This window comes from Herpailurus yagouaroundi, unplaced genomic scaffold (genome assembly GCF_014898765.1).
Source record: "Herpailurus yagouaroundi ecotype Mexico unplaced genomic scaffold, PumYag 140, whole genome shotgun sequence".
NCBI lineage: Eukaryota > Metazoa > Chordata > Mammalia > Carnivora > Felidae > Herpailurus > Herpailurus yagouaroundi.
In genome coordinates, this window is record NW_024412395.1 from 82,236,556 (window position 1) to 82,262,750 (window position 26,195).

Genomic DNA, 26,195 nt, shown 5'->3' on the forward strand with positions numbered 1-26,195 from the left:
AAAAGGCAGGTCTTAAATACTAACAGTTGTGTCGTCTCAAAAACATTGATCCCTCTAAACCTCAGTTTCCATATCTGAAAAATGGGGACTCTAGAACAGATCTGTGTGACACTGTCATGCAGTGCTTCTAGCGCAGTGTCTGCTGCCCTAGAGTTCTTCGATAAATGACAGCCATTATTTTTACTACTATTTGTGCCTAGCGGTATGGTTTATTTCAGTACCTTGAACATTTTTAGATATAAGTAGGTAGGCAATATAAATATATGAATTCAGCTTAACCTACACTTCACTAAAAGCAAATATGAAGTACATAAATTACTATATAAGCTAGCGAACAACTCCTCTGAACAAAAGTATTCCTGACCTAAGAATTCTGTGAGCTGCAAAAGGGATTAAAATAATAGTGGTCATAATTAATTTTGGCTGTAAGAGACACTGTTTGTTGCCTTCCTCACAGCTATTTCTTCTCCCCTACTTCTTTTCTGAAAGAGCCTCAATTTTGTTTGGAAGTCTGTCAATCCCTCATCTTAGGATGTGCATTCTGATTAGGCTAAGCCAAAAATAATGGAATTAACATAACCAAGGAAAGACCTGTACTACGAGAACTATAAAACACTGATAAAGAAATGGAAGATGACACAAAGAAATGGGAAGACAGTCCAATTTCATGGATTGGGAGAACAAATCTTACAACGCCCATATTACCCAAAGCAACCTATAGCTTTAATGCAATTGCTATCAAAATACTAACAGCATTTTTCATGTAACTAGAACAAATAATACTAAAATTTGTATGAAACCACAGAAGACCAAAAATAGCCAAAGCAATCTTGAAAAAGAACAATGAAGCTGGAAGTATCATAATCTCAGATTTGAAGATATACTACAAACCTGTAGTAATCAAACAGTATTACTGGCACAAATAAAGGACACATAGATCAATGGAACGGAATATAAAATTCAGAAAGAAACCCATGCTTATATGGTTAATTTACGCCAAAAGAGGCAAGAATATACAATGGGGAAAAGACAGTCTTTTCAACAAATGGTGATGGGAAAACTGAACAGCTACATGTAAAAGAATGAAACTGGGCCACTTTCTTACACCATACACAATAATAAACTCAAAATGGATTAAAGACCTAAATGTGAGACCTGAAAACCATAAAACTCCTAAAAGAAAACACAGGCAGTAATCTCTTGGACATCAGCTCTAGCAACATATTTATGAGTATGTCTCCTCAGGCAAGGAAAATAAAAGAAAAAAAATAAACCCTTGTGGCTAGTCGGTTAAGCATCCAACTTCAGCTCAGGTCATGATCTCACAGCTTGTGAGCTCGAGCCCCATGTCAGGCTCTGTGCTGACAGCTCAGAGCCTGGAGCCTGCTTCTAATTCTGTCTCCCTCTCTCTCTGCCCCTACCCCACAAAATGAATAAATGTTAAAAAAAATTATAAAAAAAACCAAACTATTGGGACCACACCAATATAAAAAGCTTCTGCACAGCAAAGGAAATCATCAACAAAAGGACAACCTACAAATGGGAGACGATATTTGCCAATGATGTGTCAAATAAGGGGTTAATATCCAAAGTATATAAAGAATTTACATAACTCAATACCCAAAAAGACAAATAATCTGATCAAAAAATGAGCAGAGGATCTGAACAGAATTTTTCCAAATAAGACATACATATGGCCAACAGACACAGAAGATGCTCAACATCACTCATCATCAGGGAAACGCAAATTAAAACCATAATGAGATATCACTTTACAACTGTGAGAATGGCTAAAATCGAAAACATATGATATAGCCAGTGTTAGGATATAGAGAAAAAGGAATCTTTGTGCACTGTTGGTGGGAATGCAAACTGGTGCAGCCACTATGGAAAACAGTATGGAATTTCCCCTCAAAATTAAAAATAGAATTACCATATGATACAGTAATTTTGCTACTGGGTATTTACCCAAAGAAAACAAAAACACTAATTCAAAAAAATACATGCACCCTTATGTTTACTGTAACAATATATACAATAGCCAAATTACGGAAGCAACCCAAATGTCCACTGATAGATGAATGGATAAATAAGACATGGTGGTGTGTGTACATACACACACACACACACACACACACACACACACACACACACCCAGAGGAGTATTCCTCAGCCATAAAATAATGAGATCTTGCCATTTGCAACATGAATGAACGTAGAGAGTATAGTGCTAAGTGAAATAAGTCAGAGAAAGACAAACAGCATAGGATTTCACTCATATGTGAAATTTAAGAAACAAATGAACAAACAAAAAAAGACAAAAACAGACTCTTAAATACATAGAACTGGTGGTTAAGGGGGCATGGGTGGGGGGACAGGAGAAATAAAGGGGATTAAGAGTACATTCTTCTTAATGAGCAAGAAGAAATGTATAAATTATTGAATTATATTGTACACCTGAAAGTATTAAAACACCATCTGATAATTGTGCTTCAATTTAAAAAATAATTTAAAAAAAAAAAAGGTACGCATGTCCTCAGGCCAACGATTCTCAAGAGAAGGACTGTTGGTAGCTCCTGGGAAATATTTCCTCACTCTTAGACAAATACAGGGAGTAATAGTCCCTCTTCTGCTGCTGGATTTTTCTAGATCCACTGCATCATGGATCCATCATCCAGGTGATGCCTAGAACTACAGTGGTCATCTGTACCTGTGAAGTAAGCCAGCCTGAGGATAAGCTGGTAAGGCAGAAGATGGAATAGGGAAAGAAGGAAGAAATTTCGGTTCTTACAACCCTGACTCCTTGAAATAACCAACTCTTACTGTCTTCATGTTATGAGACCCCTAAATAACTTTCACTTATATGGGTTATGTCTACTGATACTTACCTTATAAGAAATTAAAACTGAGAAAAATTAAAATACAAAAGTATACAAATATATGTTCCATTACCTAAGACAGCAAAATTATCATCACATGTCATGTAATCTCTTAGAAAACTCCACAATACATTTGTGAGAGAATGAGAGTGTGAAAGACAAATAACATCTCAGCATTACCGGAATAGTAATTTTGACACCACAGGCCCCTTGACAGAGTTTCAGGGACTCCCAGGGAGCTTGGACTTTATTTTGAAAACTACTGGATTGAGCTACTTTGTAATGACCTTTAAAAAATTATTTGTTGCTATAACCTAAATGATACAGTGGTATTCTCCAGGAAAGGATTATTTAATAAAGGGGTACCATTACAATACAGTTAATTTTACCAAAGCAATGAAAACTCTACCCCCAAACTCAACTGACAATTCTCAGAGAAAAGAAATATCAATGACATAAACATGTAGACATAAGTAGTTACCCAAGAGGTAACTAAGATGGAACCAATGAGGAAAACTTAAGTCATCTCCATAATTATCTTGAACTTTTATTTTTATTTTTTTAAATGTTTATTTATATTTGAGAGAGAGAGACACACACACAAGCAGGGGAGGGGCAGAGAGAGAGGGAGACACAAAATCTGAAGTAGGCTCCAGGCTCTGAGCTGTCAGCACAGAGCCCAACCTGGGGCTTGAACCCACGAGCTATGAGATCATGACCTGAGCTGAAGTTGGATGTTTAACCAACTGAGCTACCCAGGTGCCCCTATCTTGAATTTTTAAATGTTTTCTTTATCAGTGTTCCAAAGATTACTAAAAATGCACTAAAAATATCAGTTCTCAAAAGCACAGTTATAGTCCGTGTGAGAAGCTCAAAAGTTTGGATAAAAGAGGGAAGAAACTCACTAAAAACAGCTCAGATGGGTCATAATATATGCATTGGCTATCAGGGCTATGGTTTGCTGGAAAAAGTGACAAAAATCATTTCTGGACCAGATTTGAGCCAGTCCACTTTGAAATTGGGCACACTGCCCCCTGATGGTTCTGCTGGGTAAATACAGGAAAAGAACTAAAACACAAAATACCTATTTCCCACTTTTGGCTTTGAGCTAAGTTTCCTAAAATTAGCCTGCTTTTAGATAAAAATCTCAAATGTAAAATTTAAATATTTTGTATATTCTGACCCAAAGCTTATACAGTATCCATTTCTTAGCAACATCAATCTAATTAGGGCTATTGAGTTAGTGGTCAGCTGTGGTTTAAGCATATACTTCTTTTCCTTACCATCCTTCACTATTCTCTTCAAAACTTAAAGAGAAGGCAAAAATAGTATACTTAATAGAGATATAAACGATTCTAAAATGTCCAATAACTAGCTCTATGTCTAACATCAATTAAAATTCCTAAAAAGAGGGGTGTCTGGGTGGATCAGTTGGTTAAACATTCAACCTCAGCTCAGGTCATGATCTCGCGGTCCATGAGTTTGAGCCCTATGTCGGGCTCTGTGCTGACAGCTCAGAGTCTGGAGCCTGCTTCGGATCCTGTGTCCCCCTCTTTCTCTGCCCCTCCCCTCTCTCTCTCTCTCTCTCTAAGAATAAACATTACATTTTTTTTTAATTCCTAAAAAGAGAAACATGCTTACCTTTAGCACCAGACAATAATCTGTGGGTGCTTTGTATTTGTTCCGATAGTCCTGTCCATAATAAACATTGACATGATCCAGTTGGAGAAAGCACACCAGTTCTCGAGAGACCTAAGATAAAAACACCCAAAAGACTGAATGAACAATAATGTATAAAGAAGCAAATAGCATACTTGGTTAACAGTTTCTGGTGGAGAATAAAAACTTTGCTTAGTGGAAATAGTGATATTTTGTAGATAACAAGACAGTGAGATTCTCTATAAATGTTCCTTCTTTTATCCATAATGCAACAAAAAGGCAGTCCATTTCACTTACTGCCTGCCATTCACAATGAACACACTTACTTGGAAAGGGTGGCATTTTAAAGAGACTTTAAATATAATATAGTATATTAAATACAACATAGTATAACAGAGCTCTGGAAAAAAATAAAGAATCGTGTAGTTCAGTGCTTGTAATGCATATCTCAAGTACAATGATTCTTAAGTCAGCGTTTCCTCACCTTAAATAGAGGCAACAAAATATACCTCTTAGGATGGTGGTTAAGACTGGATAAGACGATGCTGTAAAGAGTTTAAAACAGTGCTGGTCCCTAGTAAGCAGAGAAGTGACAGCTACCAAACGGGCCCTCAGCAGGAGCATATTATCCCAGTGAGGCTGAAATGCCTATAATCCCAAAAATCTATTCTCCCCAAACAATAACAAGCAAAACCTACTCTGACAGAAGTTCCAAAAATACTAAATAACAGTATGATTTCAAATGTGACAAGATAATTGAGATGGGCCCAATGAATGACCAAAGTGTGACCACTTTCAGGGGTCTTTTTCTTTATAACAGATCAATAAACAAAGCAGTATCCTGTGTGTCCTACAAGAGTTGAAACCATCAGAGCCTGGATTCACCCTGTCAGCATACTCACTGCAGATTGAAATCAATTGCCATAATGAGGAAGCTCAAAAGCCAACAGAAGGGACACACCTTTGCTTTTCCTTTAGGGACATAGTAGATACCAGATGCTCGCAAGAGAAAATAACGCTTTTTCCAGGACTTTTTACCATCATCTTTCAGCCACAGGACTCCTTCAATTTCTGGTACAGTTACAGAACTTCCACAAAAACATTCCTAAAATAAGAAGATGATTTGGAAAGACATGTGATCTTTTGATTCTCAAAACAAAACTGTGTTTATCCTGTAAAATCCATGATACTATAATTAAACCAAAATGGCTTTGTAGTAAAACCACATTGCTAATTTTACCTCAGTTAGAACATCCTATTCTAAACATCATGTAGATTTATTGTGAAACAACTATGGCTATCCCTATGAACTTTCACCTGACACTTAAAAAAAAAAAATTTTTTTTAATGTTTATTTTTGAGATAAAGACAGAGTGGGAGTAGGGGAGGGGCAGAGAGAGCGGGAAACACAGGATCTGAAGCAGGCTCCAGGCTTTAAGATGTCAGCACAGAGCCTGACATGGGGCTTAAACTCACAGTCCATGAGATCATGACCTGAGCCAAAGTTGAACGTTTAATTAACCGAGTGAGCCACCCAGGCACCCCCCCCCCTTTTTTTTTTTAACTTAGAGAGAGAGAGAGCGCGCACACGAGTGAACATGGGTATGCAGGTGCGGGTGAGAGGGGCAGAGGGAGAGAAAGAATCTTAAGCAGGATCCATGCTCAGGGTGGAGCCTGACTCAGGGCTCCATCCTATGACTCTGAGATCATGACCTGAGTCAAAAATCAAGAGTCAGATGCTCAACCAACTGAGCCACCCAGGTGTCCCTACCTAACACTGTTTTGAAGAAAGTAAGCTGAACTGTCAACTGAGCTGCATGTAACAGGATTTAAATGCATCTGAAAACAGCATTTACACTATAACACTAAATTTAGTAAGTTAGTATAACACTAAATTTAATAAAAGTCTCTGAGCTAACATAAGCATTAGATTTTATTTTTTCTCCAAATTAACAACACATTTTGATTAGCTGTCAAACTAAATTTTAAAAGAAAGCAACCTGCTAAGTGATAAATTAAAATTCACAATTTAAAAATTATCAATTTATATGATTCTAAAACAAAGAGGTCATTTATTTTCTAAAGATTTATTTTAATTTTTTTTAACGTTTTATTTATTTTTGAGACAGAGACAGACAGAGCATGAACAGGGGAGGGGCAGAGAGAGAGGGAGACACAGAACTGGAAGCAGGCTCCAGGCTCTGAGCCATCAGCCCAGAGCCCGACGCGGGGCTCGAACTCATGGACTGCGAGATCGTGACCTGAGTTGCAGTCGGACGCTTAACCGACTGAGCCACCCAGGCGCCCCAATTTTCTAAAGATTTAAAACTAGGTTGAAAGCAATGTAAACTCAAAATTATGAATTCTAATGTCTATATTAGATAAAAATGTAATTAAAAAATCAGTTATGTATTTGGTAAGAGAAAAATAGAAATCCTTACTAAATATTAACATAGAATATTTTGAACCTAAATTAATTTCTCTCTTCTCCAAGTACAGAGAAATCAGGAAGTATAAAGAGGATTTTTTTTTTTAACGTTTATTTATTTTTGAGACAGAGAGAGACAGAGCATGAACGGGGGAGGGGCAGAGAGAGAGGGAGACACAGAATCGGAAGCAGGCTCCAGGCTCTGAGCCATCAGCCCAGAGCCCGACACGGGGCTCGAACTCACGGACCGTGAGATCGTGACCTGAGCTGAAGTTGGACGCTTAAACGACTGAGCCACCCAGGTGCCCTAAAGAGGATTTTTAATTGTAACTAGTATTACTATGAAAAGGTGAGTGTTGACCTTCATTTTCCTAATTGCCTTTTTGCTAACTAAGTTTATTCTGGTTTTGAAATATACTAACTTCTTTGATTTTAGTTCTCTAAAATCAGCAAAGGCCAAAAAACAAAAAACTGAGTTATGTTTGAATTTATTTTATTAACATTGGGGCGTATGTATGTGTGTGTGTGCATGTGTGTGTATGTATGTATATATGTGTACATCTTAAAAGATCATGATTTATAAAATTATTTGAATTATATAAAGGTAAGGCTTGAAGTATTCCGTAAATAACTAAGTATATTCAAATTTCTCTTTGGGTAAATAGATAAAACGCCACAGTCATGTCCTTCATTGACTAGTCTTTTTTCCCCACCTGTCAGCTTCTAACAGCTCATGACTCCTTTTTAGTCCACTGATATATTACTTGGCAAAATAACAGATTTTAAGAGGTTCTTCAGTGGCCTAACAGTCACATAGTTGAATTCTCCCCCTCAGGATATGGAGGAATATAGGCTTCTCTAGTTGCAAGTGCAATTATGAATATATAGCATTGATATACTCAACTTCAAAAAAGGTGCTTAGTATTTTAATATTTTAATGTGCAGGAAAAAAGACGGTGAGGGGAGTGAAGAGTCATACCTCCAACAGCACTTCTTTATTTCTATCTGCCATCTCAGCGGTTTCCTTTTTCCCCAGAAGATAATTCTGGAAAAATAAATAGATGAAAGTTAAGGAATAAACCCACCCTATTATTCCCTTGGAACAGGTGCATATATGATTTCTTGTAGAGATTTCGCAATTGTGTCTTCTTGTATAGAATGAGAGGAATACTGCTCTGAAAAGTAACTGGTGCATGAGCATCAGGGCTAAATGCCTCCTCCTCCTCATTTTTCCCAATATCTTGAACTATTCCATAAACAGCCCTGCCCCAAATCCGGAGGTGATATCACATGTAACAAATGGCAAATGTTTTCAACAACTGATGAAAGGACCTGAAAGGTTTACAAATTTAGTAGAGTAAGGCAAATTTCCTTAAAATATGCTAAGCTTAAGTGATCCAGATACAAAAATTTTAATTTGTGTTCTGGCTTTAAGAGAAGAAATTCTCAATTCTCTAAGACTATCATTATATCATTTGCTTGACTCAACTAAAATCTGAATTCTAATTCTAAACTTTTTCATAATCACGTATAAAAGGATCTATTAATATTCCCAAATGTGTACTGTTCACTAAAAATATCTGGTAAAAATGTATCATGATTAAGCTGTCTGAAGGATAATTATTTAATACTTTTAACACTGCAACCATTTTTCATTACTTCCTTTTATAGTGGAGTTGTTTTCTCTTACCTACTGATTTTTATAAAATATTTGTGTTAGGAAGTATTAAACATTCTGAAATAAGCAAAGATGCCAAATAAATCAAGGTAACTTAAACTAGAAGGTAGAATCATTTATAATCAAGGTTATTGAGATTTTTTAAAAAGTCAAAATAAAGTGTCAACTGGATAAATGGAGGAAGTAGAGAATTTAAATATGAAAGTACTTTTCTTTGATAGATGAGAAGCTCACCAAATAAACAGCTGAGTTCAACAGCTCTGGATTACAAAGAGGAGAAACCTGGTATCTCCCTGGAGTTCCTTCTGATGCCCCAAAGGCTCACCCCATCTGGCTCTGTGAGACTGGTAGCCTCTTTGAGGCCTGACACCAGGGCCCCAGCAGACCTTCCACTTCAGCAATAGTGAATGCTCCCATGAGGTTTTGCAACCACAATGCTCCAACCAGGTGGTTGTCAGTTTTTTGTTTTTTGTTTTAAACTCTATTAACTTAAAAGTAATAGAATAATGTAAGGTGAACATTTAGAAATCATGGCTTCTGTAAGTTATTCAGTCTCACCTGTGGGTTTTTGAAAAGTGCATATTTTTCTATACGTTCCATAAATATAAGCTTGTTTTGGCTATCTCTTGTCCAATTAAGAAGATTTTCAACCAAGTTTTCATGGTCTTCAAAGATTCTCTCTGTCCCAAGATAAAATATCAATATTTTGTTAGTATTCATCAGACCTGCATCAAAGGTATGCAACCTTGTGAAGTAATTCAGAGCGGAACCACACAATTTTAACTGACATTATAGTCCCTGGCCCTTAGGGATTATCTGGTCTTCCCTCTATTTTCATATAAGGAAATGTGCCCAGTGGTGTTAACTGATTTCAGCAAAGTCACACAGATGCTACATGGAAGAATTGGGACTAAAATCTAGGTCTTCTGACTTCTGCGTCTTCCTCAGCCTTCAGCCTTTGCCATCCCACCCTTGAAAAAACAAACACCAAAATCCCCCAGCATGTTAGTTGCATTTCATAAATTCTTATATTAAGTATTCCCAATAGTATTTAGTTCTTATCATTTAAAAAATTTCCAAGATGTTTTCTTCTTTGGTCTATTGGTTTTAATTTTAAACAGATGGATTTTCTAATTTCCAAATTAGGAATCAAAGAACATGTCTTATATATTAACCCATGTTCAAGGAACACATCCTAGATATGGATTTTTTGAAATTTCCTTTCAGGTGCTTATGGACTGACATTTGAATCAGTTTTTGAAAATATTCCATCTCTGCTTGAAAAGAATGCACACTGTCCTGTTATTAGTGTTCTTAATATGTCTATTAGATCAAACTTATTTTTCAAATCTCCTATATCCTTTTTTGTCTGCTTGATTATACTGATCACTGAAGAGATTCTTAGGTGAAAAAGTTCTACTACAAAGGCTGACTTGTGAATTTCTCCTGGTAGTTCTGTCAACTTTTGCTTTATACATTGTATTGCCATTATTAGATTAACATTTAGAATGATTACATCTTCCTGGTGAAGATGTGTGGTTTCCTTTCCTAGTGATGCATTTTGCTTAGTCTATTTTGTCTGATCTTAACATAGTTATCTTTTTTTTTTAGTGAGTATCTTTGACACTCCTTTTACTTTCAATCTTTCTGTGTCTTTAGTATTGTAATAGATCTTTGGCAAGCAGGTGCATTTTACATTTTGTTTATTCGTCCTTAATAATCTTTACTGTTTAACTGAATAATTGACAGTTCTTATAATTTGTTTTCACCATCTTATTTTGGGTACTTAGTAGTCCCTCGTTTTATTCATTCAACAAATACTGAGTGATCACATACTGTCTGAAGTATGTATGTTTGAAGCACTGTGCCATATATGATTAAATTAACAGTTTGTTAAGATACTGTAGCTAATTGTAATAGAGAAATATTACATATGTGGGTCTTTAATCTATAGCTCTGGATATATTCCAAAAACTAGCATCCAAACATTTTCTGTGTACCATGATGCCATACCTATAAACTCAAACCTTTCTAATTCTCTCAGAATAGTTATCAGCATTATTAGAATATATTTTATACATGTTAATAAACTAATAACTTATGGCTTAGTTTTGGGGGTGATGTATGTGTGTTCTGTGACCAAAGAATAATTAAACTTTTATTTCTCTGGAAACTGCTGTGAAATATTTAAATTTTTTTTTTCAATGTTTTTTATTTATTTTTGGGACAGAGAGAGACAGAGCATGAACGGGGGAGGGGCAGAGAGAGAGGGAGACACAGAATCGGAAGCAGGCTCCAGGCTCTGAGCCATCAGCCCAGAGCCCGACGCGGGGCTCGAACTCACGGACCACGAGATCGTGACCTGGCTGAAGTCGGACGCTTAACCGACTGCGCCACCCAGGCGCCCCTACTGCTGTGAAATATTTAAAGATACAAGAGGTAGGAAGAGCAATGCAAATACTTTTTAAAATAAAATATAAAGTTGAAATTAATTACTGATTCAATAATACCTAATAAAATAATAATTGCCAGGTTGCTATAATCACACAACTAATAATATAAAAAGAAAACTTTTTAAAGAGTCCATGATGGCATTAAAAATGAGGAATTTTTAAAATTAGAAAATACCACACTACATTACAAATCATAGAAAACTAAGATTTAGTACATCTAGCTAAAAATAAAAAAGATGTTTTATGTTTTCCCTTTTAAAAGTCAAATGCTGGTCTAAGGAATTCAGAACAGGGATGCCTCAGTGGCTCAGTCAGTTAAGCATAGGACTTTGGCTCAGGTCGTGATCTCATGGTTTGTGGGTTCGAGCCCCACGTCAGGCTGTGCTGACAGCTCAGAGCCTGGAGCCTGCTTCAGATTCTGTGTCTCCCTCCCTCTCTTGCTCTCTGCCCCTCCCCCACTTGCACTCTGTCTCTCTCTCAAAAATAAACATTAAAAAAAAAAGGTAAGACTTGTTTTTAAAAAAATAAGGAACTCAGAACAAATGTGAATAGATATAATGATTTTTAGCAAGTGTGTCTATTTATGCAGTTACTTAAGGGAAAAAGTATTTTCTTACTTAAAAAAAAAAAAGTTTTAGCCATAAGATCTGAAGTGAAACTGGGAATGATCTTGCATTCAAAGAAATCTCAAAATACTTGATGAAAAAAAAGATAGTGTATGAAATCCAAAGTTATATATAGAAAAAAATATATATAGATGTCTCAAAGTGTTTTTGTTAACATGCAAGCTGTTAGAATTACATAGAAACGAAAAAGTAAGTAAAGCAATTATACTACTAACCCATTTGTAATTCAGAGATGGTTTCTACGAGTGACCAGTCTAAACTATAACCGCAGTGGGATTTGTCCATTAGGTTGTCCAGTACTTGTCTCACCGTCTGCCTCTCATCCACCATCATTGTTTTAGAACTATCGTCAGACATGTGAACTCTGATCACCAACTATAACAGGTAAAAGGAAATCAAAAACAAACCGAAAAATAGGCATTCTAGAAATTTCTTCCAATATCAAGCAATGTTCTGAGTAATGTTCTTAGTTAAATATAAATTAAAACACAAATAATGACTTTATTATGCAAGAAACTCTAAAATTAGGTATCAAATAACCTACCTAAACAAATTTAAAGCATTTTTAAGGTTATCAGAAGACAATTGTGTTTTAGAATTTAAAACAAAGTTATTTCTTTATAATACATTTTATCTCCAAAAATACATGCGGAAAATGTATTAGGAAGAAATACCCCTCTATCTCTCCGTACCTTAGAAGTATGGTATATAAGCAAGGCAATTCTTTATAAATCTGATTTTAAAAATCCCAAACCCGGAAAACACCCAAATATCACCTTTTTCACTTGAGCCTCTTTAATTTTCTCCAGGGCAACTCTGATCTTCTCAGCTTTCAATTTTGCTGCCTGTTCTTCCTGTGAACACAAAGCACTTCAGGTAAACTGATGCTAAAATAATGAGAATTTTTGAAAAGTCTTTTTATCTTAAGGATGTTTGCCAGCATTGAATTTTAGTAAGAATATAACTTCAGCCACTTACATAGAGCACATTTAAAAAATAACCCTACTCACTAAGTAAGACAGACATACAAAGAACATTTTTAAGATGAAGACTTGAAGATCTCTTATAAGACCAGATTCCACCTTCTAAAGGAAAAGCAATCTGTAATGTAGTAAATCTATCAATCTGAAGCAAATAAATTTCAGGTTCTGAGGTAGGAGAAACAGGAATGCATAATGTGCTGTGGTATGGTCCTGCCACTTTGTCACACCTACACAATCCCTCAACTCTGAATTTACACTCGCCTCTGAAGTCCGGGCAATCTTCTGCATACTAATGTTTTGTTCTATTATACTAAAAATGTATCTTCATCATAAACAGCAAAAAAAAAAAAAAGTATCAGTTTATTTCTTTGCACTGACATAAAAGTCCCTAATAAAAAATACAGGTATGTTCTCATTAATATACCAATTCAGATAGAGAAGAATGCATTATACACTAGGTTTCATTCTACCTTCAAAAATATACAATATAACCAATGTCTTATGTCAGTTAAACTCAAATTTGTTTCTACTAACTCACTGATGAAATTTGTAAAATTTCAAATATAATTTCAAATATAATTTTCCAAATATCTAATTTCTAGTAACTTCTTTATAAAATTTAGATAAGTAGTAATAAAATTATCAAGAACTACAACTACAGTTACACAGTTTAGTTTTTCCTAAAATAACATATAGTACTGTAATACTGGTACTTACTTACACTTTCCAGCAATAGGCCATTGTATACTGTAGCCTTAATCTCCAGTTGAGAAAAACTCATATAAGTAAATCTTCACTTATGAAGGATTACTTTCTATTTCTAAGCTTTTGATTACTCTGGAAAATATCTAAGAAAAACATACACTACCATCTTATACATTCCTATATTTAATATAAGACTTAAAACAAAAGAAAACCCTGGTTATATCAGCCAACTTTACCTGCTCTGGATTATGATTAAAAAATACAATCCATATGTTACTCTTCACGAAAAAGCTAAAGCTTCCAGAGTCAAAAACAAAAACGAACTTCATTTATAAGATTTACTCCCTGTTCTCCTAAATTGTTGTCTTTCTTGTTTCTGAACTATTCTCTTTCCATTTCATAATCTAGGCTATCTTCCCTCATTTCAAGCTTAATAGTTACTACTCTGTAGAACAGAGAAGAAAATAGTGGTTAGAGAAGATACTGGGCTCCTTTGCCAGAAATCAGATCCTTTTCAATGAAAGGAGCCAGTGAATTAACATAATAACTGAGGCGTGGAAATACTATCTGTAAACCCAATTAGGGAACAAAGAACTTTATTTTAACAATGGAGGGGGTAAGATAAGACTTGATTCTTAGACTATTCTAGGTATATTCATTTGATTAAAGGATTAAATCCTGTATCCACCCCCTCCTTTTATGCAAATAAACAACATGAAATATGTTGCCTGTGTATTTCACAGTAAGTTTCTTTTTTCTTTTTAATGCAGGCTATACAGTGAGAAAACTATGCTACTGTCATTAAAACTTAGTTTCTAGAATTCTGTGTCTTAGAGAAACAAACCATTATTAAATTACCAAACCCTGGGTTTCTAAGTACAGCACTACTCTAGAAAGGAATTTTGAATACTAGCATTTCCAGTGGTTTTTATGAAATCAGTTGACAGGTTGTTTTTTTTTTTTTTTTTTTTTTTTTGGGTGGGGGGAGAGGAAAGAAGGAAGCACGAGTCTTACAAATGTTTTCTCAATGGGATAATGATCTTATGTTCCTCATGGCTCATTTCCCACATCTTTGTATTAGTATGAATGGCTGTTATAGAGAAGAAAAATTTATCAAGGCATATTTTCAAGTTTTACTTCATGTCTCTGAAAAGCAAATTTAAACCTCAAAGTCTGGTGAGGAAAGACTGATATGCAAAATCAATGCTTTGTGTATTTGTAATATAAACATGAACTTCCAGAAGGCCAAATACTTTTATAACATTATAATTATTCTGCAGAAGTTAAAAAAATTGTCTCCAAAGCCAAAAAACATTTTTATTTTTAAAAAAAATTTTTTTTCAACGTTTTTATTTATTTTTGGGACAGAGAGAGACAGAGCATGAACGGGGGAGGGGCAGAGAGAGAGGGAGACACAGAATCGGAAACAGGCTCCAGGCTCCGAGCCATCAGCCCAGAGCCCAACGCGGGGCTCGAACTCACGGACCGCGAGATCGTGACCTGGCTGAAGTCGGACGCTTAACCGACTGCGCCACCCAGGCGCCCCCAAAAAACATTTGTAAAAGAAAAAGAATATTCAGGAGGATAAGACAAGCTACAGACTAGGAAAAAATATTTGCAAAATATTTATCAGACTTATCCGATAAAGGACTATCTTTATCTAAATATATACTAAAGAACTCTTAAACTCAAGAAAATGAACCCAATAAATGGGTAAAAGACACAAACGAACAACTCACCAAAGAAGATACACACGTGGCTAATAAGCCTATGATGCTCAATATCATATGTCTTTAGGGAACTGCAAATTAAGACGAGATACCACTACACAACCTATTAAAATGGCCCAAATCTAAAACACTGAAAACATCAAATGTTGGTAAAGTTGTGGATCAAAAGGAACTCACATACATTGCTGATGGGAATGCAAAATGGTACAGCCACTTTGGAAGATAGTTTGGTTGTTTCTTATAAAACTAAACATGCTCTCACAATATGATCTAGTAATCATGCTCCTTAGTATCTACCCAAATAAGGTGAAATTTACCTCTACCCAAAAATCTGCACACAGATGTTTATAGCAGCATTATTTATAAATTTGCTAAAACTTGGAAGCAACCCAGATATCCTTCAGTAGGTAAATGGATAAACTGTGCTACATCCAGACAATGGAATATTAGTGCTAAAAACAAATGATCAAGCCATGAAAAGACATCAGGGAAACTTTAACGCATATTACTAAGCAAAAGAAGCCAATCTGAACAGGCTGCACACTATATGATTCCACTTTCTTTTTTAAAATTTATTTATCTGAGAAAGAGAAAGAGAGTGGGCATGCGTGGGTCCAAGTCGGGGAGGGACAGAGAGAGAGTCCCAAGCACACTCCGCACTGGCAGTGCAGAGCCTGATACAGGGCTCAAACTCACAAACCGTGAGATCATGACCTGAGCCGAAGTCAGATGCTTAACCAACTGAGCCACCCAAGCACCCTGCACACTATGATTCCAACAACAGGACATTCTAAAAAAAGGCAAAACTATGGAGATAGTAAAAAGATGAGTGGTTGCCCAGGGTTGGGGAAGAGGGAGGGATAAGTGGAGTGAAGCTATTCTTCATGATACAATGTTAGATACATGTCACTATACATTTGTTCAAATCCAAGACTGTCCTTGTTAATAAACTGGAGGGTTCCCAAGAGGGAACCCTACTGTAAACTATGGATTCTGGGTGATAATGATATGCCAACAAAGGTTCATCAGTTGTATCAAATGTACCATTCTGGTGGGGGATGTTGATCACTCTGTACCTTCCCCTCAATTTTACTGTGAATCTAAAAGTTCTCTACAAACATAAAGTTTATTTTAAAAAGGAATATACAAATTTGAATACTGCATTCTGATACTGGTTATAAATATAAAAATAATATTTTCATATTCCCCTTTTAGTATAATATTATTTGCCAAATACAAAAGAACACAACCAGTGCTACCTTTTGAAGCACTGATTAAAAAAAAGTCATTCAATTGTAAGATTAGTTTCAATGAAGTTTTTGTTCCACAGGCTAACAGGAAAAATGCTGACACACCAGAAGAAAGAATTAATGAAACAAGAGATACAGTGCAACCATTTGACATATATTAAACCAATTAGATTTCCTAGTCATCAGTAAGAAACCATCTTTATGTAAAGCACCCTAGGTGGGACTAGGTAGAAATTTTTTTTGTTGTTGTTTCTTTATTTTTGAGAGAGAGAGAGAGAGAGAGAGACAGACAGACAGACAGAGAGTGAGTGGAGGAAAGGCCAGAGAGAGGAGACGCAGAATGCGAAGCAGGCTCCAGGCTCTGAACTGTCAGCACAGAGCCCAATGCGGGGCTCCAACTCGTGGGGTCTTGAACTCATGAACCATGAGATCATGACCTGAGCCCAAGTCGGATGCTTAACCGACTGAGCCACCCGGATGCCCCTAGGTGGGGCTATTTTAACATCCAAATTCAGCCCTTCCACGTACTTAAAATACTACTCTTGATCTGTTTTAAAACTATATCAAGTTCAAATTTAAGAACTATGTGCTTAATGTCAACCTAGGCAAATTTTACTTTATTCTTCTCCAGTTTATTAACAAGGATGATCCTTGCTAGAAGCTTTTTGAAGAAACAACTGATCAAGATACCTCTTACTTTTAGATTTTAGAGTCTGAATATCATCACTGGAGCAAAACTGAAAATAAAAATATTTATATCAAATTGCAGGATCATAGCATTTTATGCTTCTTATGGATAACCTCTTCCTCGGAAAGGTTGATTTCACCTACATTATTATGTTGACCCTAACAACCTAGGAGAGGAAGAAATTGTTTTAAGTTCATAAAGTGTACAATAAAGATCACTCTTTGTTGATATGTTTAGATTATATAGTAAGAAGACATATGGCAGTTTATTTATAAACTGACTTCAATACAAAGAACAAAGCTTTATTCATCTCATGTTCTCTTCTTTTTGTTAATGCAGAAACCCTCAGGTCTTAAGCCTTCTCTGCCCCTTATCTTTTGACTATCCCTTTTCTCCACATTGTTTGTCCCACAGCCATCCTAAACATAAGTAAAAGGTATCTCACACATACAACAACTTTCTCTACTACCCTGTCTCTTAAAAGAGCAAAAGACAACCCATTTTCAACCTGAAAAACTCCTGTGGGGCTATCAATAACCATCAAATGCCAAGCCTCTTCAAATTTACATAAAGAACAAAACTCAGTGAAGATCTTCTGATTAAATGAAAGCCAATGCTGTGGTTACACAGTGTTGAAGCATTCTCTTTAGTGTAAAAATTAAAATTTCACAGAAAGAGTGACAGTTGCTAAGAGATGGCCAATGAATTCCTTCAACTAAGAAATTATTAAGGCTTTGATGGTTCAGAACAAATCCAACTGAAATTAAGGGGTTAAAAAGTGGTTAGCAGTTTCTTTGGGATCTAGCTTCACATTTTACAAAAAGTTATGTAAATTTAAAAAGATTCCAAGGAAACTTTGAGTGGTAAATAGCTCAATGCCTATGAAATGTTCTACTCTTTACTACTTAGAGTCCAAATAATAATAGTAACAACTAGTTTATTTCCTTGGAGAAATCAGGACATTTAACATTAACTGAACACCTAAAACTTGCCACACACTATGAGACATTCTTGCACATAGTATCTCACTTAATTCTGAATTATAAAAGGCCAATATCATTATTATATCCATTATACTGATTAACCAAGGCCCAGAAAGACTAATCTTTCTTTTTTTTTTTTTTTAATTTTTTTTTTCAACGTTTTTTATTTATTTTTGGGACAGAGAGAGACACAGCATGAACGGGGGAGGGGCAGAGAGAGAGGGAGACACAGAATCGGAAACAGGCTCCAGGCTCTGAGCCATCAGCCCAGAGCCCGACGCGGGGCTCGAACTCACGGACCGGGAGATCGCGACCTGGATGAAGTCGGACGCTCAACCGACTGCGCAACCTAGGCGCCCCTAATCTTTCTAAGATCATACCGGCAGTTACCAAATGACTAACTACTTGCTCTCTCCACTATAATGTTGTCACAGTTCCTTTTGTTCTTAAACGTTATAGCACAAACTTATGGGAAAGCAGTAAATAAAAACTGCTTGTGAAAAATGAAAAGACTTACAGTAATATAATAGCATTTTTGTAACTTCCCTGAAGCAAAGAAAATGTTGGTTAACATTATTAACAGTCCTTAGAAGTCACTAAAGGACCACTGTGTTATGTGACAGATGTTTGTTGAGACTATGCAGGCTTGGATCTGAGTGCAGGGGAGAGAGTTCCTGCTCTCAAGGAGCTTACATTTAAGGAGATAAAACAATAAAGAAATAGATGTATGATAAGTCAGTCAGGGATAAGTCCTACGGAAAAAAATAAAGCAGGGTAAGGGAGTAAAGAGTGACAAAAACACATTGTTAGATGAGGAGGTCAAGGAAGGCATTTAGAATGGTACCCAGAGTTTTAAGGGCATCAGATCAACAATGTGTCCTTTGTCCACTGCTCCATTTATGGCAAAATAGTTCTGTGCTGGCACTAATGCCATTCTTAGAAGAAACTGGTTGGTATGGTTTTTGCAGAGGTTCCCGGCTCAGAACTGTATGTAGGATAGTTAGTTCGGTAATAGAGGTATAGGGACAACTGGATTTATATGGAAAAACAAAACAAAACAAAACAAAACAAAACAAAACAAAACATTCCCTTTGCTGCCTTGGCTTAAGCACAGTGCCACTATGTTCATTCTACTGGGTGTCACAATGTCTTAGTTTGGAAAAGTGCATATAAGAGGTGGGTCGTAACTGGGGCATGATGCTTTTTGGGTAAAGGGAACCAGACTGCCACAAAGGTGGCATGCAAGAGGTATAAATTCATTTTAGCTTCACAACAGCCAAATTCTGTGGTATTGAGGACACTGACATTGAGAAGCTCCTGCAGCATGGGTTATCTGGGGATTTCTACCACCTCCTTGACTCCATGCCCCATCCCAGCCTATGTGTTTAGGTTCTATGCTAATGAATCACATTCTTGCTCAAATTTCTTGTTGTATGTAAGCAGGGACATAGCTGGAGCCAGGTGTTGGCTATATAGACCAGCAGTTCCAACACCTAGGTAATGGGAGAAGGAGATAATCCGAGCAGAGATGGCTCTGATGCTGCAGCTGGTATCACTGTCTCTTGGGCAGAGGGAAATGAGAGTTACTGACTGGATAACTCTCCCCGAGATAGGAACTGTGTACTGTTCACTGCCAAAGCCCCAGGGTTGTGAACATGGCATGTGTCTGTTGAATGAAGTTATTCTCTTCAACAGTTTGCCACTACATTTGGAAAAAAAAATACAAACTCTTTAAGCATGCTGTGAACAATCTGGTTCCTGCCTACTTCTCCAAACCCAAATCAAGACCACTCCTATCTACATTCAACTACTGTGGCTCCAGCAACATAGCCTTTTTTTCAACTTCTCAAACCTACCTAACTCTTCTCCCTGAGCCTATCTATATGTAACACTAACCTTCACCCTCAAGCTGGCTTCTTTTCATCCTTCAAGGTTTAGGTTAAATGCTGCCCATTTAGAAGGGTCTTTTCTGATTTTACCATCTAAAGAAAATGTATTCCTAATATTCTCCCCAGTACTCTCTATTGTTTTACCTTGCTTCCTCCATAGTATTTAACATAATTTAGAATTTGCTTCTATTTGCTTGTTAATATTTTTTTTTATCTGTGTTCCTAAGTAGACTGTGAGCTCCTGAGGGTAGAGGGATATGTCCATTTTATACAAAGCTGTATCTCAGCCCCTAGCATAATACCTGACTCAACAAATATTTGTTCAATAAATAAACAACAGAAATGGTAAAATGTTACATCTGAGTGCAGTATACAAAATGGACTGGAGGAAAGAGAGGCAAGAATGAAGAGGCCAGTGCGGTAGCCTGATAAGAGGTAAGCGCCTATTTTAGGGTGGTAGCAATGGTAATAAAATGGATGGGTGAGCCGAATCCTGCAATTTCTTCATTGTAGCTTTAAGATAGTAACTGAGAAGAAAGGCACTATCGATGGTAACGAGGGCTCACACCTGGGTAACGAGGACAGTGGCAGCATTCTGAACAGAAACAGAAATGTCACAAGAAGAAGGACATAAACTGAGGCCCCAGGGTAAGTGTGAGTAACAAAGCTAGAGATCTGTAGGAGTGGAGATGCTGGGAAAATGCTGGTAATCTTTAAGAAATGCGATAGCGATCTGGAAATATGTTGCTCTCAGGTGAAGAGATCTCATCTAGAACAGAGATCCTAGTTGAAGCTATGAGTGTGGATGCTGGGGAGACAGAGAGTAAACAGAGTAGGAGCTGAGGAAAGGAAAAAACTTTGCTATGGTTATAAAGTATAACGTGGCTATTATCTGCTTAGAATTCTACATTTCCCTACCATAAGCTGCTTCTACCCCATTCCTAGATCACTTTAAATTTTTTTTTTTTTTTCAACGTTTATTTATTTTTGGGACAGAGAGAGACAGAGCATGAACGGGGGAGGGGCAGAGTGAGAGGGAGACACAGAATCGGAAACAGGCTCCAGGCTCTGAGCCATCAGCCCAGAGCCCGACGCGGGGCTCGAACTCCCGGACCGCGAGATCGTGACCTGGCTGAAGTCGGACGCCTAACAGACTGCGCCACCCAGGCGCCCCTCCTAGATCACTTTAAAGAGAAACTCAAGCGAGAGAAAGGATTTCACTGTGGACTCATGGGTCTTTGAGCTGCTCCTCTCAGAGAGATTTTAATTTTAGCCTTATTACCCTCTTTCACAAGTTTATAAGGTTAAGTAATACATTTTTTTAAAAAACCCTCAGACATAATAACTTAACACACATTACCCATTATCACCACACATATTCCAAAGAAACTATAACCAAGTCTGAATTCTTGAATTCATTCTTGAACCATTCTTGAATTTAACAGTATTTAAATAAGATAATGAAATAAAAACATGACTTGAAAAGAGGTAAAAATCTATTCAGCTTCCCTATTCTGTTATTCCTTAGTTAATAAAGACAGTGGCTAAAGGATTTTTTTTAAAACCCACCACCGCCTCGCCTCCCCCCACCCTTTTTTTTTTAAAGGATTTTAAATTGATGTAAAATATCAGCCCAGTGAAAATCCAGTTGGACCAATTCAAACCATTCTGAAGGCAGAGAACTGAGAAATTAAAATTACAGCTTTCTCTTCCAATTTGATTAAACTAATGTAAATTAAAGTAAGATTCTGTTTATATAAATAAATGTTTTAATTAAACAAAGTGTTTATAATGCAAACAAGAATTAGAGAACAAAATTTGCTAAAGAAACTCAGAGCATGGATAACCACTAGTAATGAAAGTTAAAATTAAAGCAATGTTTTTTGGCTTTAAAATGAAATAAAATGTTAAACTAGATTGGTCAGGTCATTTACAAAAGTTAAAAACTAGTGAAAAATTATGGAAAATATTTTCCACTCTCAATATTTTCTGATATTGAGAGCAGAATATTAAGTCATTATATCTTAAGTCATTAAGATCAATAAATAATTACCTTCAGTAAGAGAAAAAATAACTCTACTAACAACAAAAGTGCTTAAATAAGAAAGTACAATCTGAGAGCACAATCAAAACTGGAAATTATATTCTACCTAAAAGGAAACAAATATTTACATGCAGGTGGAAAGAAGAAGTATCACCTTGGTCAGCAAATGAGAAGGTTTTCCTGCAATGTTTCTCAGAAGAAGGGAGGTTTCCCTGTCCAGATAGGAGTGCTTGTGCAGAAAAAGAGAGAAAAACAAAAAAGGCAATAGAAGTCAGCAGAGATTTTATGTGTTTAAAATATAAAGTAGACAAAGAATGATTCTCTATCATTAATCTCATGTCTCTTTCCTACAGTGAAATGTGTTCATAAGAAAACTTTAAAAAAAAAAAAAAAAAGAAGAAGAAAAGGATGGAGAGGCAGACACCATCTATGCCAGCAGGCATGCCCTACCTGACTCCTGGTGGTCCCTCACTCTGAGAAAATGGACCATGCACTGCACAGATCACAGAGCCAGTTGGTCTTCTTAGGCAATGTTTGTGAGTGCTGTGCACACCGCACAGATAAATAGGTGTTGAAGACCAATGACTAAATGTATTCCTTACTCTTATTAAAGCCTATAGAGACCTATATAGCTTTAGGTAGTATATTCTTATGAAAATAGAACAAGTCTATATCATTTCAAAAACTCTGCAAGTATTTCTGATCAATTCAATGATAGCTACACCAAGAGAAAAAAATGTCCACAAATATTTTGCCTAGTGGATATCATCTGTTTTCAATAAAATCTTATCAATTCACTCATTATATCAACACTAATAGGACTATATTGCACAATAAAGGACTTACATAGCAAACAAATGACATAAACAAAATATTAACAGTATAGTTTCTTTACACTGATTAAATTCAAGCATTTAATATATTTTCATAAGAATGGTTTGTGAATAATGAAGTTCCTAACTATCCTTTTCCCCCTTAATAACTTTTTAGTAACATATTCAACGTAAGTTCATGCAATTGTATTTGAACTCACAGAGTATAAATTATAGTTGTTTCCATATATATGTAATTCAAACTTGCCTGTCCCTAAATAATTCTGAATTAGAATTTATTTTTTAAAGCTATGTAGTTACTAACCACCATTTAAAACAATACATCGACACTGCTGAGTGGAATTACAGAAAATACTCTATGATATTACATTTTATAAATATAACTGTATATAAAGTTATATTTTGTAATATATAAATATATATTTTATAAATATAACTGTATACCAAGTTATTCTTGAGAAAAAAATTCTTTGGAAAGAAATTTAAGTGAACTAGAGTAGCAACCACTCTCAGAAAATTGTCAGAGATAATAAAACACACTACTTCTAAGGTTAATATTCCATTAAGATTAATCTTATATTAATTCTAATCTTAATTCTATTCTAAGATTAGAAACACTGTTACAGAAAAGAATATTAACTTAATCTTTGCTCATATCTACACTACACTGAGTTGAGTTTGCTACTTAATATTTGATTGTCTATATAATTTATGCTTTAATACAAGATGAACCTTATAAGCATACCTGCCCCTTTCACCCATTCCTGCAAAAACAAAAACAAACAAACAAACAAACAAAAAACCAAAGTAAAAAAAAACTAAGGTTAAAAAAATTGGGCATATTCATTAAGATTAGCACTAACAGGATCAAACAATAACAAGAACAGAGACAATTATCTCTAGGTCCTCATTTACCTAAATAGTATAATCCTCCTGAAGGAAAAGATTAGTTGGCTTATCCATAAAGACGCAGGGCAAGAGAAATTTCTAAAATTGCAATTTAATTATTTAATTGTTGAGGTTAACAATCCACTAAGACCAAGGAGAAAACTGGGAAGGACAATTAAAAAGAGCAACTATAACTTTCACTGCTCTTCCATTCATTTTTTGCTCACATGCAATGGCAACAAATGTATTTTATTTAATTTTTAAACATTTATTTATTTATTTACTTATTATTTATTCATGAGAGAGAGAGAGAGAGAGAGAGAGAGAGAGAGAGAGAGAGAGACCCCACACATGCAAGGGAGGGAGAAGGGCAGAGGGAGAGAGAAAGAATCCCAAGCAGGCTCCAGGTTCAGCATGGAGCCCGGTGCAGGGCTCAGTCCCACAACCCTGGGATCATGACCTGAGATGAAATCAAAAGTCAGACACACAACCAGCTAAGCCACCCCAGGTGTCCCTGGAAACAAATGTATTCTTACACAATTATGTAAAATACACAGAAAACTATTTCTTAAAAACCTACTCCTATTTCCTTTATCTTATTCAAAGATTACTTTTTCAGAAAAAGATCCCTCAAATAAGTAGAATATCTATATTCAGAAAATTATATTTCAAATTAAATTTAAAAAATCTGCTTCATGCCATCAAAATGAACTATTATTTGGTGAATATAATTCCAGACATTAAATTTGAGTTTAAACTTAAAAATCATACAGGATTTACTCAATTAGTCCTCAAACTCAAATCACCTCAAGACTTCAAATCACTAAAAAAGAAACCTGTGATCTAATCAGTGAGAAATAATGATACCTAACTGTATTTGTTTAAAGACTCATAAATAGAAGTTATACATTTAAAAATATTAAAAGGTTTGGGGCACCTGGGTGGCGCAATGGGTTAAGTTCCTGACTCTTGATTTCCACTCAGGTCATGATCTCACAGTTCATGAGATCCAGCCCCATGTCAGGCTCTACACTGTCAGCCTGGGATTCATTCTCTCTCTCTCTCTCTCTCTCTCCCCCTCACCCCCCGTCCCTATCCCACTCGCATGCATGTTCTCTCTCTCAAAGTAAATAAACATTAAAAAAAAGAAGAAAGTATTAAAAGGTTCAAACAGCCTAAAATAAAAGGGAGATAATCATTATATTATCATAGCTGGTGTACCAAAAATAATCCACATCCAAAAAATTAGACCACAAACAATATCAGAACATGATCATAAATTATTCTGTGCTTGGGACAGTCACATAGGTATTCACTGCTTACTCACTAGCTGGGAGGGAAGCCAGGCCGGCATGTTTCCTCTAAGTTTTAAGTATTTGTAGCACAAAAATGAAAACCTAGAAACCACAAGCAGCCAACTCCTTCCTTCAACAAATGCCTTACTTTACTTACTTTACCTTCCCCTAATGGTGCCAGTCATGTGTTGCTCTACAATTCCTCAGAAAGTGGGCTAGGATGTCAGGAGAACTGGTTACTGGAGAAAAATGCAAGAGGGATGAGAAAAGTGGTATGCAGTTGGAGGACTGAGAAAAGCAAAGGCCACAGTGGTTTGTGCATGTCCTTAAATTAGTCTTCTGTAATGGCACACGGTGCTGGTAACAAAAATGCACATCACTTCATTTAAATAGGGCCTTCTTAGATTTTCTTTCATTCACCACTAACAATACAAAGTCAGTGGCTTATTTTCAATCCATTTCACTAGTTTATTAGCTTATTTTCTCCTTTCCATTTTCCCCTTTATTTTTTCAATTATTTATTAGATTTCAACTTTGAGCCTGGAGCCATGTAAGGCACTGGAAATGCAAAGGTGATCAGGATAGGCATTCCGTTGCTCTCACAAAGCTCAGAGTCTAACAGGGAGATAAACTGGCAACTTTAATACAATGTGTTAAGAGGTATGGGGGCAGGTAGGAGGTGGAGTATCTAATGCAAAATTAGGGGCTCAGAAAGTATTTCTCAAAATGCTTAGAGTCCTGGAAGATGAGTAAGCAGCAGCTAGGGGTGTTGTGGGAGGTAGAAACAGAACAAATAGAGATATCAGAGGCTCTAGAAGGGGGCAGTACTACCTTCAAGGAGACATTTCAGAAAATGGGGATATTTTGGACTGTCACAATGAAGAGGAGGAGGGTGTTATTGGAATTTATTATGACGGAAACAGAAATGCTGGATGCCCTGAAGCATGGAACAATGTCACATAATAACGGTAAAAGTCCCACATCATACATGAACTTTTACTGTCTTTATATAGAAAATCATATAGATGGAAAATACTGTTCCTAACATTCTGAGCTTAGACCCCAACTCCGTTTTACATATAAATACAATATATTTCTGTGTAATTTTAATATTCAGTGACTCTTCCAAGAATGCTATTTACCTTGTGAAATAAACTTTTGTCCAAAAGTTTGCCAAGAGTTAT

General features: G+C 36.1%; 1 protein-coding gene across 6 annotated transcripts in view; it reads right to left on the reverse strand.

Annotated features, from left to right (window-relative positions):
- Window positions 1-26,195, reverse strand: part of RAPH1 (Ras association (RalGDS/AF-6) and pleckstrin homology domains 1) — a 67,676-nt gene that overhangs the window by 20,724 nt on the left and 20,757 nt on the right. For 4 of the 6 annotated variants that reach the window (XM_040475911.1, XM_040475909.1, XM_040475914.1 and 1 more), the window contains 7 exons: window positions 22,150-22,224; window positions 12,500-12,577; window positions 11,939-12,098; window positions 9,203-9,324; window positions 7,946-8,011; window positions 5,500-5,643; window positions 4,521-4,631 (listed from right to left, as the gene is read on the reverse strand). In XM_040475911.1, coding sequence (XP_040331845.1) covers window positions 4,521-4,631; window positions 5,500-5,643; window positions 7,946-8,011; window positions 9,203-9,324; window positions 11,939-12,098; window positions 12,500-12,577; window positions 22,150-22,224 — 756 coding nt within the window. The remainder of the gene's footprint in view (window positions 1-4,520; window positions 4,632-5,499; window positions 5,644-7,945; window positions 8,012-9,202; window positions 9,325-11,938; window positions 12,099-12,499; window positions 12,578-22,149; window positions 22,225-26,195) is intronic. The other 2 variants (XM_040475912.1, XM_040475910.1) reach the window with 1 other exon arrangement.